General features: G+C 38.0%; 1 protein-coding gene and 1 pseudogene across 17 annotated transcripts in view; one reads left to right on the top strand and one right to left on the bottom strand.

Moving 5' to 3' along the window:
* Window positions 1-6,668, top strand: part of LOC137720194 (receptor-like protein EIX1) — a 38,765-nt gene extending 32,097 nt beyond the window's left edge. For 11 of the 17 annotated variants that reach the window (XM_068459220.1, XM_068459223.1, XM_068459213.1 and 8 more), the window contains one exon: window positions 86-6,668. In XM_068459220.1, coding sequence (XP_068315321.1) covers window positions 3,430-6,423 — 2,994 coding nt within the window. In that variant the 5' untranslated portion in view covers window positions 86-3,429 and the 3' untranslated portion in view covers window positions 6,424-6,668. The remainder of the gene's footprint in view (window positions 1-85) is intronic. The other 6 variants (XM_068459215.1, XM_068459226.1, XM_068459224.1 and 3 more) reach the window with 4 other exon arrangements.
* Window positions 6,669-12,897: 6,229 nt separating this feature from the next.
* On the bottom strand, window positions 12,898-14,091 carry LOC137721467 (uncharacterized; annotated as a pseudogene).
* Between the last annotated feature and the right edge of the window lie 1,687 nt (window positions 14,092-15,778).

The raw sequence follows: 15,778 nt of genomic DNA, 5'->3' as shown, positions 1-15,778 counted from the left end.
ATGAAAGGAAATAAACTTGCTGAACTGCATTGGCATCTATTGTTCTGGTTTTTCTTTGACAAGTTAACTTGCTCTCTCTTTGCAGTAAGGTGCACAAATATGGAAAAAGCACGACAGGGGAAAGCTGGGATATTGTTGTGGATGAGGAGACCTATTACGAGTGAGTCTGGACTTGGTTCTGGTTCTGTCTACATATAGTATGTTGAAGCTCCATTTCTTGAAATAGCTTGCATATTGTAGGTTGATTCACATTCATTCTGTTTACTCGAGAAGGTCCATTTCTTGAAATAGCTTGCATCCTTATTGCTGGTCTGACAATCATTCTGTGGCTAATTGTGGTTGTCTCAGAATGCACGGGCATATTGTGGTTGCATCCTAGCTAGCTACGAAGGGTCTTTAGTCTTAGCGACGACTTGTACGAAGGACTGTTCCCAGTTCCTGGTGGGGTTGTGAATATGACTCTACAGATGGACTACAGATGGACTAGCTTCTTAAATGGCAGTATGTATAGTTCAACCGTTCTTATCATCTTTGAGTAAGAAAAATGAAAGCATTAATTATTCTGCATGAGTTTTCATGCATTCACCATTGTGTGAATACATCAGAGTTTTTGGCCAAATTTTCCACATAAAATTTAGAGAGTTTTAACGAAATACTCCTGGTACTCGGTCTTAGCTACGACTTGTATGAAGGACTGTTCCCAGTTCCTGGTGGGGTTGTGAATATGACTGGTCTTAAAGTTCTGTCCCTACAGATGGACTATCTACTTAAATGGCCGTATGTACAGTTCAACCCTTCTTGTCATCTTTGAGCAAGAAAAATCAAAGCTTTAATTATTCTGCATGACTTTTCATGCATTCACCATCGTGTGGAATATATCAGAGTTTTTGGCCAAATTTTCCACATAAAATTTAGAGAGTTTTAACGAAATACTCTTGTACTTCATTATATAGTGACGACTTGTATGAAGGACTGTTCCCAGTTCCTGGTGGGGTTGTGAATATGACTGGTCTTAAAGTTCTGTCCCTACAGATGGACTATCTACTTAAATGGCCGTATGTACAGTTCAATCCTTCTTGTCATCTTTGAGCAAGAAAAATCAAAGCTTTAATTATTCTGCATGACTTTTCATGCATTCACCATCGTATGGAATACATCAGAGTTTTTGGCCAAATTTTCCACATAAAATTTAATCCTCTCAACTTCCTAACATTATCTACTTAAATGGCCGTATGTACAGTTCAACCCTTCTTATCATCTTTGAGCAAGAAAAATCAAAGCTTTAATTATTCTGCATGACTTTTCATGCATTCACCATCGTATGGAATACATCAGAGTTTTTGGCCAAATTTTCCACATAAAATTTAATCCTCTCAACTTCCTAACATTATCAAACATTAATTTAATCCTCTGAACAAATTAAAGAAAGATAGTTTTAAAGTTGAATCTGATCTGGAGATAAAGTTGACAAGTATTATTACACGGCAACTTGATGATGTTGTTGGTGATGTATCTGGATTGGCCGTGAAATGGTATGGAATTTGTTTATGTTTTACGCTACGCAAACTGAGTCGTTTTTGCTCTTATCTGTTGGAGTTTTATGAGTTGTATCTGGTGTGCCTTGCCATGAATAGTGAAGGATGGTCTTTCATAAACAATTCGATCATGATAATGTTTCGAGGCATTTCAAATTATTCCACATGTAAATAGTTTTGAATTCAGAGTTTAGTCTTTCAATTTCAAGCTGGCATATGATCTTTGAATATTATCATTCTAATTTTCTGAAGGTAAATAGAAAAATTGCATGTAAATCGAACAATGTTTCATAATCTTTTGTATGGTGGTCCTATTGTTGATCCAAAGCCACAAGAACTTTGTTGGTCTAATCTTTTTGGCATGTAATTAGAAGTCTGATCTTTTGTGTGTATACAAGCAACAATATCATTTAGATGCTTTTAAAACCCGCAGCATCGCATGGGCAATTTTTGCTAGTTATAACCAAATGTATGAAATTGAAATGTTATAGAAATGTTGTACGAGGTTACAATTGGAGAGATTTTTCAATGTGACCGGAACATAGGATGGTACATCACATGTCATTATATAAATGATAGAGCATGGGATGAAAAAAGTTTCGTTAGAATTGTACCAAAATTTAAAGAAGTAAATTGTAATTTACCCTTTTTACTTTCACTTGCACATTTACGTATTTGACGCACAGCTTAGGTGGGCGTATTATATCCCAGTAAAAATATCACATCCATAAAAAAAATTAAAGTTGAATCTGATCTGGAGATAAAGTTGACAACCTGATGATGTTGCTGGTGATGTATCTGGATTGGCCGTGAAATGGTATGGAATTTGTTTATGGTTTTACGCTACACAAACTGAGTCGTTTTTGCTCGTCTGTTGGAGTTTTATGAGTTGTATCTGGTGTGCCTTGCCATGAATAGTGAAGGATGGTCTTTCATATACAATTCGATCATGATAATGTTTCGAGGCATTTCAAATTATTCCACATGTAAATAGTTTTGAATTCAGAGTTTAGTCTTTCAATTTCAAGCTGGCATATGATCTTTGAATATTATCATTCTAATTTTCTGAAGGTAAATAGAAAAATTGCATGTAAATCGAACAATGTTTCATAATCTTTTGTATGGTGGTCCTATTGTTGATCCAAAGCCACAAGAACTTTGTTGGTCTAATCTTTTTGGCATGTAATTAGAAGTCTGATCTTTTGTGTGTATACAAGCAACAATATCATTTAGATGCTTTTAAAACCCGCAGCATCGCATGGGCAATTTTTGCTAGTTATAACCAAATGTATGAAATTGAAATGTTATAGAAATGTTGTACGAGGTTACAATTGGAGAGATTTTTCAATGTGACCGGAACATAGGATGGTACATCACATGTCACTATATAAATGATAGAGCATGGGATGAAAAAAGTTTCGTTAGAATTGTACCAAAATTTAAAGAAGTAAATTGTAATTTACCCTTTTTACTTTCACTTGCACATTTACCTGTTTGACTCCCAGCTTAGGTGGGCGTATTATATCCCAGTAAAAATATCACATCCATCAAAAAAATTAATTTTTCATGTATATTAATACAATGTATTTGAAGGAGCGACGATTCCCAATTCCAAGTGGGGTCTTAAATTAACTTGTGTCTCTATAGATGTGGACTAGCTAGTCCTAAATAGCCGCTTATTTTAATCCATCTTATCATCTATGAAACTTTTGTCCAAGATTCCAAGAGTCCGTCCGACGACTGCTACTCTCATTGATGTGCACCGATTTGAAAATGCGGTCTCATGCCGTAGAGGATGGTTTAGAAAAGGTGAGGCTCCCTAGTATATATAGGTAGCACTACTCTGGATCCTTCATTGCTCATACACATCACCTGCTTCATACACTTGAACTTTATGGAGAGAACCATGAGAGTTGTTACACTGCTAATCAGGTTTCTAGCCATTGCAACCATTACTTTCAGTATTGGTTTATGCAATGGAAATCCCGGTTGGCCTCCACTTTGCAAAGAAAGCGAAAGACAAGCACTTCTGATGTTCAAGCAAGATCTCAAGGACCCTGCCAATCGGCTTGCATCGTGGGTTGCAGAAGAAGATTCAGACTGTTGCAGTTGGTCAGGAGTTGTCTGTGATCACATGACGGGCCACATCCACGAGCTGCACCTTAATAATTCCAAAGCTTCTTTTTTTGAGTCTTCCTTCGGTGGTAAGATAAATCCTTCTTTGCTCAGTTTAAAGCATCTCAACTACTTGGACTTGAGTAACAATGATTTCAGTACAACACGAATTCCCAGTTTCTTTGGTTCTATGACAAGTTTAACACACCTTAATCTTGCATCCTCATCATTTGATGGAGTAATTCCTCTTAAACTGGGAAATCTCTCCAGTCTACGCTATCTCAATCTCAGTAGTTGGAGTTATGGTCTGAAGGTTGATAACCTTCGGTGGATTTCTGGTCTTTCTCTGCTAAAACACTTGGGCTTGAGCCATGTAGATCTTAGCAAAGCATCTGATTGGTTGCAAGTTACAAACATGCTTCCTTCTTTGGCAGAGTTAGATATGTCTGGTTGTGCACTTGATCAAATTCCCCATCTACCCTCCGCAAATTTTACTTCCCTGGTCGTCCTTGATCTTTCTGAAAACTATTTTAATTCTTTGATGCCGAGGTGGGTTTTCAGTCTTAAAAATCTAGTTTCTCTTCATCTCAATTATTGTGGTTTCCAAGGTCCAATTCCTAGCATTTCACAGAATATCACATCTTTGAGGGAAATTGATTTGTCATCCAATTCTAGTAGTCTTGATCCGATTCCCAATTCTATTAGTCTTAAAGTCCTTAATCTTGGGTGGAACAACTTCAATTCTACCATACCTGAATGGTTGTATAGCTTGAACAATCTCGATTCCTTACTTCTTTCTTACAATGAATTACGTGGTGAAATATCGAGTTCCATTGGAAACATGACATCCCTTGTCAATCTTTGCTTGGATGGTAATCGGTTGGAAGGGAAAATACCAAATTCTTTGGGGCATCTTTGTAAGTTGAAAGTTCTTGATCTGTCAGAGAACCATTTCACGGTTCAAAGACCATCCGAAATCTTTGAAAGTTTGTCTAGATGTGGTCCAGATGGAATAAAGTCATTGTCGTTGGGTTATGCTAATATATCAGGTCCCATTCCAATGTCATTAGGAAATCTGTCAAGCTTGGAAAAATTGGACATATATGGAAATCAGTTTAATGGAACTTTCACGGAAGTTATTGGTCAACTCAAAATGCTAACGGAATTGGATATATCTTATAATTCGTTAGAAGGTGCAGTGTCGGAAGTTTCTTTTAGCAACCTTACAAAGTTGAAGAATTTCATTGCAATAGGAAACTCATTAACTCTGAAAACTAGTGGAGATTGGGTTCCTCCTTTTCAACTTGAAAATTTGCAGCTGGATTCCTGGCATTTGGGGCCTGAATGGCCGATGTGGTTGCGGACACAAACGCAATTAAAAGAACTAAGCTTGTCTAGTACACAAATTTCAAGTACTATTCCAACTTGGTTTTGGAACTTAACTTCCCAAGTATGGCATTTGAATCTCTCTCACAATCAGTTGTATGGGCAGATTCAAAATATAGTTGCTGCTCCTGGTTCAATAGTTGATCTTAGTTCTAACCATTTCACTGGTGCATTGCCTATTGTTCCCACCTCATTATTTTGGCTAGATCTTTCCAATTCATCATTTTCTGGATCTGTTTTCCACTTCTTCTGTGATAGGCCGGATGAAACAAAGCTACTTCATTTTCTTCATCTCGGGAACAATTTTCTCACTGGAAAAATACCCGATTGTTGGTTGAGTTGGCAAGCCTTGAGCATCCTGCATTTAGAAAACAACCACCTAACTGGGAATGTCCCAATGTCCATGGGATACTTACGAGAGCTGAAAACACTGTACTTGCGCAATAATCACCTGTACGGAGAATTGCCACATTCCCTGCAGAACTGTACCTCGTTGTCAGTTGTTGAGCTTAGAGGAAATGGGTTTTCCGGAAGCATACCAATATGGATTGGGAAAAGCCTTTCAAGCTTGCATGTTCTTAACCTTCGTTCAAATAAGTTTGAAGGAGATATTCCTAATGAAGTTTGTTATTTGAAAAGTCTCCAGATATTGGACCTTGCACATAACAAACTCTCAGGAATGATACCGAGATGCTTCCACAATTTGAGCGCCATGGCTATTTTATCAGAATCATTTGGTGAGAGTGAAGTTCCAGAGAATGAATTCTTGGTTACGAAAGGGAGAGAAATGGAATATACCAACATTCTGCGATTCGTAAAAGGCATTGACCTTTCATGCAACTTTATGTATGGAGAGATCCCTGAAGAACTTACCGACCTCTTCGCATTGCAGTCACTCAATTTATCGAATAATCGCTTCACCGGAAGAATTCCTTCAAAGATTGGCAATATCGCACGGTTAGAATCTCTCGATTTTTCCATGAACCAACTTGATGGTGAAATTCCTCCAAGCATGACGCATTTGACATTTTTGAGTCACTTGAACTTGGCCTACAACAATTTGACAGGACGAATTCCGGAAAGCACTCAACTGCAAAGCCTTGATCAGTCGAGCTTTGTCGGCAACGAACTATGCGGAGCTCCACTCAACAAGAATTGCAGCACGAATGGGGTGATACCGCCACCAACAGTTAAGCAAGACGGAGGAGGTGGATACCGTTTACTAGAAGATGGGTGGTTCTACGTGAGCTTAGGAGTTGGATTCTTCACGGGGTTTTGGATTGTGCTTGGTTCTTTGCTGGTAAACATGCCATGGAGCGTTCTTCTTTCACAGTTGCTGAATAGGATGGTGCTTAAAATGTATCATGTAATTGTTGAATATGTTTAGCTTTGTTTTGTACTTTGCGTAAGTTTGTTGGCATTTTCCTTGCTGTGACGAATATGCCAGTATGGTTGTGTTGTATGATTTTGTCAAATTTCGTCGTCTTGTTTCATTGTATTTTCTTTCAGGTTTGGCTTTAGAGGGGTTAGGTTTCATGTCCCCCCCCCCCCCCCCTTTGTATAATTTTTGTTTTCGTTTCTAGAGGGGTAAGGTTTATGTCCCCCCTTCTTACTCAATGTTGTTTTTCTCCTTTTCTTGGCATTACAAGGGGTAAAGTTTATATTCTCCCCTGACTAAATGTAACTTATTTGTTTCGTTATTAATAAAATATCCCTCGTACCGTCGAGGTTTTCTTAAAAAATAAAAAATATAAAAAAAAAATCCCATATAAAATTAAAAGACTTGTTTTCTGAACAAGTAACTCTTAATTCAGCAGAAGCAAATTGAATGACAAGAGAAATGTGTGAAAATGGTTTAGGGATTAGTTACCTATTAATTAAGGAGTGTGATATCCACACATCCCATTTTACTTCTCACACACCTTTTTAATTTTCGACCGTCGGATCGGATGAATTGAAGAAGATCAACGGACAAAAATTATCAAGAAGTGTGTGAGAAGTAAAATAGGGTGTGTGGATAACACACCCCATGAATTAATTATCAGTAAACTCACATTTTTCACATTATTTCATGGTTGTATTTTTAATTAATTTTCATTTACAATTTTACCTCTGGATCTTTCTTTTGTTCTTTCTCTTCTGTCTCCCCTTCTTCTTTGTAGTACTTATCTCTCTCTCTTCTTCACACTAATTCACATGACACCTCTCGCTCTTTTACGAGAAAACCCAATTGCTATGCAGCTTTGAAATGATTGTGGAGCAAGCAAAACGGTGACGATAGAGTTAGCATGTTCCTATGTTATTTAGAGGCACTCTCTGTCACAAAGCATTCGTATTGATGCCAATATACGCAAAGTTGACAAACTTGAAACATGAAGCAACTTTGTTCCTAGAATAAATAAAATCGACTCGACTCGACTCAACATGTATCGATCTGTAGTTGCTTGACATCCAAGCATAAGGGTTAAGAATAGGGGTTTGTTTAAATCTCCAAAAAGAAAATAATAAGCGCATATATTGCATGTACAAAATCCGAATCCTGTACTCTACATGAGTCTCCAGCATTAGCGAAACTTCATCTCATTTGGTTTGTTGCCCTTAATGCTGTGGTTGAGCCTACTTGTTTTACATAGGCTAACAAATATCTCGAATGGCGATAGGCAATGGCAGAAGAGTTTAATGCTCGTTTGTGTACTGGCACATGGTCCTTGGTTCCATTTATTCCATCCATTAATGTTCTTCCAAATAAATGGGTATATCGGATCAAACGACATTCTGATGGTTCCATACAGCGGTATAAGGCTCGATTAGTCGCAAATGGCTTTCACCTGCAAGAAAGTATAAATTGCAACGAGGCGTTTAGTCCGGTTGTCACTCATGCAACAATCAGACTCATTCTCTTCATTGCACTTCACTACAATTGGCCTATCTGACAAGTTGATGTTCAGAATGCTTTCTTACATGGTTCTTTGCAACTGGCCGTAAGTTGAGTATATATGACGAAGAACCTTTGTCAGATGGCACTAATTTTTGAAGTATAGCTGGTGCTCTCCAATATCTTCTTTTCACAAGACCTAATGTTACTTTCACCGTCAATTAGGTCTGCCAATATATGCATTCACCCACTACTACTCATTGGGTTGCTGTTAAACGCATATTCTGATACTTGAAGGCCATTCATGATCAGGGCATTGTCTGTAAACCTAGTCCTCTCACACTCACTACATTTGCCGATGTGGACTACGCTGGAGATCCTTATGATTGGCGCTCCACTAGGGGCTATTGCATTTTCCTTGGAGATAATCTTGTATCTTGGAGCTCCAAGAAACAGCGAGGGGTGTCTTGCTCAAGCACTGAGGCCGAGTATAGACAACAGACCTATATGGCAACCACTTTATCTTGGTTTTGCCATATCTTTCATGACCTGCACCTTTCTCTTTCTCCACCAAAGTTATAGTGCGACAATATCAGTGCACTTGCGGTAGCTTCTAATCTTGTTTATCAGGCAAAGATGAGACACGTTGAAGTTTATTATCATTATGTGCGAGAAAAGGTTGTTCGCAAAGAAATTCAAGTTGGCTATGTCGCAACTACTGATCAGATTGCAGATCTTCTCACAAAAGGTTGTCCTCTGCTTGTTTCAGTTATCTCTTCTCCAAGCTTCCTGTTCGTAAACGCCCGCTTAGCTTGCGAGGGCGTGATAAACCTATTATTCCTACATGTACTCCATGTCAGCAATCCATATCCCTGCATTTTGAATCATCTAAGTCCCGCTTACTAAGTCAAAGTTAGTTTGGATAACTCAAGGACTCTTCACCAAATAGAGAACCCAACGTAGTCCTATCTCTTCTTAGACTCTATCAGTTTATATTTGTAATTTGAATTCACTTGTAATCTACTATACGTTTATATTGTAACATACTTATCTTGTAATCCCTATATAATAAAGGCAAAACCTCACTCATCTTTAATTGAGTTGAGCTTATGCAATACAACCCTAGCTTAAATTCTTTCAAGTAAAGTATTGGAATCTTAATCAAGCGAATTATTAGAAATGGTGCATTGAATTCACTTGTAAGGGAACTGGATCTGGCTCGCCTGATGACTGCCCAAAACTCACCATGTGCCCACGAGTCTTCATCGCTGCCAGCGATCCTTGAAAACAATATCTATTTGTAAGAATTCATAGTCCAAAATAAATGTTATATATCAGATAATGTCAAATGTTCTTGACCAACTGAGTTAGAAGTCACTTGCGTCAGTTTTGGAGTTGGTTAGGCATATATATGCAGCAACATATGAGTAAATCATGACACACTTATGGAGATCATAAGAAAAGTAAAACTTAAACCTCAAACGTATCCTTCCCTACTCCATCATAGACAACATCAACGCCATTGTCGAAAGTTATTTCTTTCACACGAGCGATAAAGTCCTCTTTCTTTCACACAAACGCCATTGTATAATTTGAGTAGGCAGCTACCACCAAAATTGAACTTCTCATTTATTTTTTTCTGGGTAAAAAAAAAAAAAAAAAAAAAAGTGAAAAGGAAGGTGATTGGAAATCACTCCCAAAAAGCGAAAAGCATTTGACTGAGGGATAATTTGTTTGAGATCGTGAAATATTTTTTATATTAATAAATGTTTTGACTCCGGGATTTGAATTTACTCTCAGAAAACATAAAATGACATTTTTACCTTCACATCATCAAACAAGGCTTATTGCTCATACTTCACACAACTATTGGTCTCCAGTCGAAGGAGGCAGGTGGTTTAACTGTAGCTGCTAACTATGATTCACGTGGACCTGTTAAGGGAGTGGACCATGTGGGTAGGAACTACTATGTTATCTTGTTTTCTAAATTCGCTTTAGAGACAGACGGTGCACTCTTTCAAGGAACAACTGAAGAGAAAAAAAGCATATTGGTGGAAAATTTTTAAATATCTCACAACGGCACATATCCTATATACGGAGATATCCAAAACTTGCATATTCCTTGTTATTAACATATCAATGAGACCTACAAGGGATATGGGAGTACATAAAACTCCTTACATGCCAGCTTTTAAGCACAAGAATGGCTTGTAAGGGAAAGGTGTTTCTTGGAATGTCCATATGCTCCAGATGAATGGACGAGTAAGAGACCCGTACAAGCACAATCTTTGGTGAAAGCTATAGGGTCCCCGTGCGCGGCGTACTTTGAGGTTTTTTCATTTTTATATTTTTCACGAAATCGAGACTTTTTACTTTTAAAAATATAAAAAGTATTTAATTGGGGCCACATGATTTTTTATCAATGGTCCGTGTGCGTTGATCCCTAAGATCCCCAAGAAGGGGATCCGTCGAGGATCCAAATCCTCGTACACGCACCTGAAATCATAAATTGTAATGATTTTAATACTCATTTCATGTTAAATAAACTAGTAATTATAAGCACATTAAAACTATAAATTTTGATTACAAACAACACAAATTGAATATCTAATGTTGTTTTTTTTCCTTAACAAAGGATATTAATATTAAGGAGAGAGGGTGAGTTTATCCTCTGGGCTAGGAATAATGTGATTTAAATTCGTTTTTGGTGAGAATCAAACTTAAGACCTCTCACTTACAAGTAAAGATGAAATCATTAGACCGTAATATTAAGTGGCATTATCTAGTGTTGTTAGATATGGATATTCTTTATTTATTTATTATTACATTGAGCAACAAATGTATATTTAATATAATATTTAAGCCCAAAACTGAAAAAATAAGTGAAAATTATAGTAGTGAGGTCCAAAACATTATCAAATGGATTCTACCTTCAAGAATCTCAATGAAAAGTCTCACCTTACTTTTCAAAACTTCACGATGAGGTATAGGTGAAAATAAATTGAACGATGATTTAACTAGGTCTGGGCAAGGATTGGTTGTTTCCTTTTCCAATTTATTTATTTGTTTTTTGTTTTTTCCTTTGAGTTTCTTATTTATATGTTACGTTATTTGAGTAACCACTATTAAATTTAAATATCTTTAAATTTATGTTTTAAATTGTTGATTATAAGTGTTTAAAAATGAATTATAATAGATTTTGCACGGAAAAATATATTTGAAGAACATAAATATGATAATTTGTTGTTATGTTAAAAGAAATAAAAGAAACATTAGCAAAAAATATAAATAAATAAAAATTGAAAAGGTCGATCGGTATGATTTTAGCGATTATTTCTTAATGAAGTCGCTATGTGGACACCAACAGGGTTTGTGGATGATCGGTAGTTAAGTAACGATCATATCATTTTCTATTTTATTATTTATTTTCTGTTTTTTTCTTCCTACATTACTTTATTTAAATTCAAATGCCTTTATATTGAATCTATATCCTCTTTTTTTGGGCACTGGCCTTCCTCGTTTTGTGTGCCTTATTTATCTGACGCTGAGCTTACCTCAGTTTGCACGATGAATCCTGCCTCGTTTTCGATGCGTAGAGCCTACCTCGTTTATGGAGCCCTTCCTCACTTTCCATGTGCCAAGGTACGTCTTGTTCTGCGTACGCAGAGTCCACCTTGTTTTGCGTTTGTTAAGCCCCCCTAACACCCAAGTTTTTTTGTTAAAAATTCAAATTGTTTATTTTGGCAAAATATTTTCGGTGAGCATTAAGGAAAACTTTATAAGGCATATGGAAACAGTATTACGGTTTATTGAGCAATAAATATAGTATAACATCTAAGCTGACTAAGAAAATAAGTGACAAATATAATAATGAGGTCCAAAACATTGTTAAAATGGAGACTCCTAGAAACAATAAAAATGAGTGCCATGAGAGAGAAGTCCTCTTCCACCATCTTCTTAATTCTCATGAAGAATATGAACATGAATTATGAGACCACCCTCCCAACCACTTATCTTCATTGGCATCTGGGAGGCTTATCTCCCATTTCAACTTGGCCAATTCTAAAAATGTAAATTATAGTTACCTGACTAGAATTCCTTAATTTATAGGGACTTGAGGGCACATAGTTTCAAAAAACCAGCTCTTGGAGCCCATGGTTTTCATGGCAAGGATTGTGTGTTCGCACATGTGCATGCTTCCCACGTCACTTGGTTACATTGGCACCCTCACATGAACTCCACGTACTAGAATTAGAGGGCTCATACATTAAAGTAATATATATTTTTTTTTCCCTGTTTTTTTCTTCCTTCACACACATGTTACCAAAATATCTCTCTCAACTCCCACGCTCTCCTCGCACAATTTTATCTAGCTTCTCTCTGTTCCACATATGTTTTCCCTCTTTTGAAATCTTTTATATTTACACACTGTGTGTGAGCTTCTCACTCAAAAAATAGTGTATGAGCTCATTAGTATTTATTACCTAAAAAAAAATTGGAGATGTAATATAGATACTCTAACGAACTAGTACTACGATTTAGTGGTTTTCCTTTTTACTTGTGAGCGAGATGTTTTAATTTATGTTGAATTCGATGCCTAGTTAGTGGTCGGTCCATTGTATGGCCTAACCAAATCCCCAATCCCTTAGAATTACGTTGTATAAAAGAAATACCAAAACTGCAAAAGTTGTTGTCCCTTACACGAAAGTTCAAATCCCTCTCACCTAGATTATAGTGATTTTCAAATCCCTCTCAAGAACAAGGATTTCAATTCTTCAGCTGGATCTAAAAGAGTTTACATATGATGTTCCAAAAGTTTTAGCTCAAAACTACTTTTCAGATAATACTTAGAAATCAATAACGATGCAAAAAAGTTCAGCTCTTTTTATTGCTAGCTTAATGAGTTCATTTCTTGACGTGTACGGTAGGAGACATCCATCGCAGTCGGATATCCTCATCAACCTGAAGCCCTTATTCGCTTTAGACTTAGGGGGTAAGCACAACAGATCTAGATGTTTTCCTGTTCTCCAGGTCTGCGTGTGCCTGTGTTGCTTCAGACAACGGGTAGGTGTGATTCACTCGAACCCGCAATGTACCCGATGCAACATTGGCAAATACCTCTCCTGTAGTCTCTAACAGTTCGTCTCGAGTTACAGCGTAATGAAAGAGGCTAGGCCGAGTCAAGAAGAGGGATTTTGCTGCAATAGCTGATAAGGGAACCGGATTTGGCTCGTCTGATGACTGCCCAAAACTCACCATGAGTCCACGAGTCTTTGAGGTTGCCAGCGATCCCTGAAAACAATATCTATTGGAAAGAATTCGTAGTCCAAAACAAATGTTATATATCAGATGAAGTCGAATGCCCTTGACCAACTGAGTTACAAGTCACTTGCGTCGATTATGGAGTTGATCAAGGATATGTATGCAACAACATTTGAGTAAATCATGACATAATTACGGAGATAAATAAGAAGAGTAAAACTTATACGTCAAAACGTATCCTTCCCTACGCCATCAAAGACAACATCAACGCCATTGTCGAAAATTACTTCTTTCACACGAGCGACAAAGTCCTCTTCCTTACAGATTATGACATGGTGGCATCCATCCTCCTTGGCTTGAGCTGCTTTCTCTTGAGTTGATACGGTTCCTATGACAGTGGCACCGAGGGCATTAGCCCACTGGCATAAAAAGGATCCAACTCCACCAGCGGCTGCGTGAACAAGGACCATGTGTCCATGTTCGCTGCATAACGACCCTCAAGTCGTATCTAATAACGACAAGTAACAAAAGTTTCAAAATTTGAAAAGGGGATGGCCAGTGTTATAAATTCAATTGTAGAATGCAGCAATGTTAAGATTATTGAAGCCCTTTAATTAATTATATACTTTTCTGTTCAGATGAATTATAAAAATGTTCTGCATTGCCACATTTGTTTTCAAGGAAGATGAAAATGAGTAAATGCAGTTGCACAAGTATTAAACTACCTTGAAACAATGGCGTAGTACACAGTGAGCTATCATCCCCTTAACCAAGAGGGACGCTGCAACTTTGGGATCAATGGAAGGAGGAACGAGCACAGCTTTGTTTGCAGGAAGGACCTGCATAGGCTACAACATCTCCAACTCGCCTGCCTGTTGGCCCTGGTACTACAACCGTAACAACTCCACAAGCTTCCATACCTGAAATCAGTTTCGGTGGCTACTGTTATCTGGTCTTCCCATTTCAAGACCTAGCAGCATTGCATCACAAAATTAACTGTACCATATTGCATATCAAAGAAAAATAAGGAGCAAAGGAAACTTCTTTCAAGGAAAACAAACTGAAGTAAAACTCGAAAACAAACGGGTTTTGAATAATCAGTTTCAAAGGTTGTTGTGAACACGAAAGTTTCCTTGAAACAAGAAACCAGAATAACGTGTACAAAATAATATTTTTGGTGTTTATGATTTTGGGGTTACGATCTCTCTCAAATTTGGTCCTCTGATTCTATCTCCGTAAGATGTAGATTTGTTGATCCAAGGGCCGTCGAGGCTTGATCTTGGATGAACAGTTGTAAGTTTCTTCAAGGGCCTTCGGGGCTTGATCTTGAATGTTGATGGATGAGCGGATCTTCAAGGGCTTTCGGGCTTGATCTTGAAGAACGGTTGGTTTTCTTCAAGGGCCGTCGAGGCTTGATCTTGAATGAACAGTTGGTTTTCTTCAAGGGCTTTTGGGCTTGATCTTGAAGAATAGATGTGTGGATTTGTTTGTTGATCCAAGGGCCGTCGGGGCTTGATCTTGGATGAACAGTTGTTGAACGGATCTTCAAGGGGCGTTGGGCTTGATCTTGAAGAATGGGTGTATGGGTTTGTTGAGGTTGTTGATCCAAAGGGCCGTTGGGGCTTAATCTTAGGATGAACGGATGATGAATGATGAACACTTTCTTCAAGGGGCCGTCGGGGCTTGATCTTGAGTTGGTGGGAGTTCTTCAAGGGCCGTTGGGGCTTGATCTTGAAGGAGGATTTGACGAAGAACGAAGATTGCTTTCTTAATCCTTCGGGATTTTCTTGAGAGCTTTAGAGCTTCAAGGCTTCAAGGTTTTGGTGTGTTCTCCTCCAATTTGGGAGTAGAGAAATGTATTTGTGAATTCCTTGATTTAAGGATAGAGATGAGAGGTAGAGATGTCCCACCGAGCGTGCCAAATTTGTGAACACGAAAGTTTCCTTGAAACAAGAAACCAGAATAACGTGTACAAAATAATATTTTTGGTGTTTATGATTTTGGGGTTACGATCTCTCTCAAATTTGGTCCTCTGATTCTATCTCCGTAAGATGTAGATTTGTTGATCCAAGGGCCGTCGAGGCTTGATCTTGGATGAACAGTTGTAAGTTTCTTCAAGGGCCTTCGGGGCTTGATCTTGAATGTTGATGGATGAGCGGATCTTCAAGGGCTTTCAGGCTTGATCTTGAAGAACGGTTGGTTTTCTTCAAGGGCCGTCGAGGCTTGATCTTGAATGAACAGTTGGTTTTCTTCAAGGGCTTTTGGGCTTGATCTTGAAGAATAGATGTGTGGATTTGTTTGTTGATCCAAGGGCCGTCGGGGCTTGATCTTGGATGAACAGTTGTTGAACGGATCTTCAAGGGGCGTTGGGCTTGATCTTGAAGAATGGGTGTATGGGTTTGTTGAGGTTGTTGATCCAAAGGGCCGTTGGGGCTTAATCTTAGGATGAACGGATGATGAATGATGAACACTTTCTTCAAGGGGCCGTCGGGGCTTGATCTTGAGTTGGTGGGAGTTCTTCAAGGGCCGTTGGGGCTTGATCTTGAGTTCGACTGGAAGATTTTCTGGTTTCCTCCAATCGTTGATTTTCCTTTGTGCTACTCTT

This window comes from Pyrus communis, chromosome 16 (genome assembly GCF_963583255.1).
Source record: "Pyrus communis chromosome 16, drPyrComm1.1, whole genome shotgun sequence".
In the NCBI taxonomy this organism is placed as follows: Eukaryota; Viridiplantae; Streptophyta; class Magnoliopsida; order Rosales; family Rosaceae; genus Pyrus; species Pyrus communis.
This window is presented reverse-complemented; position numbering and strand designations above follow the sequence as displayed.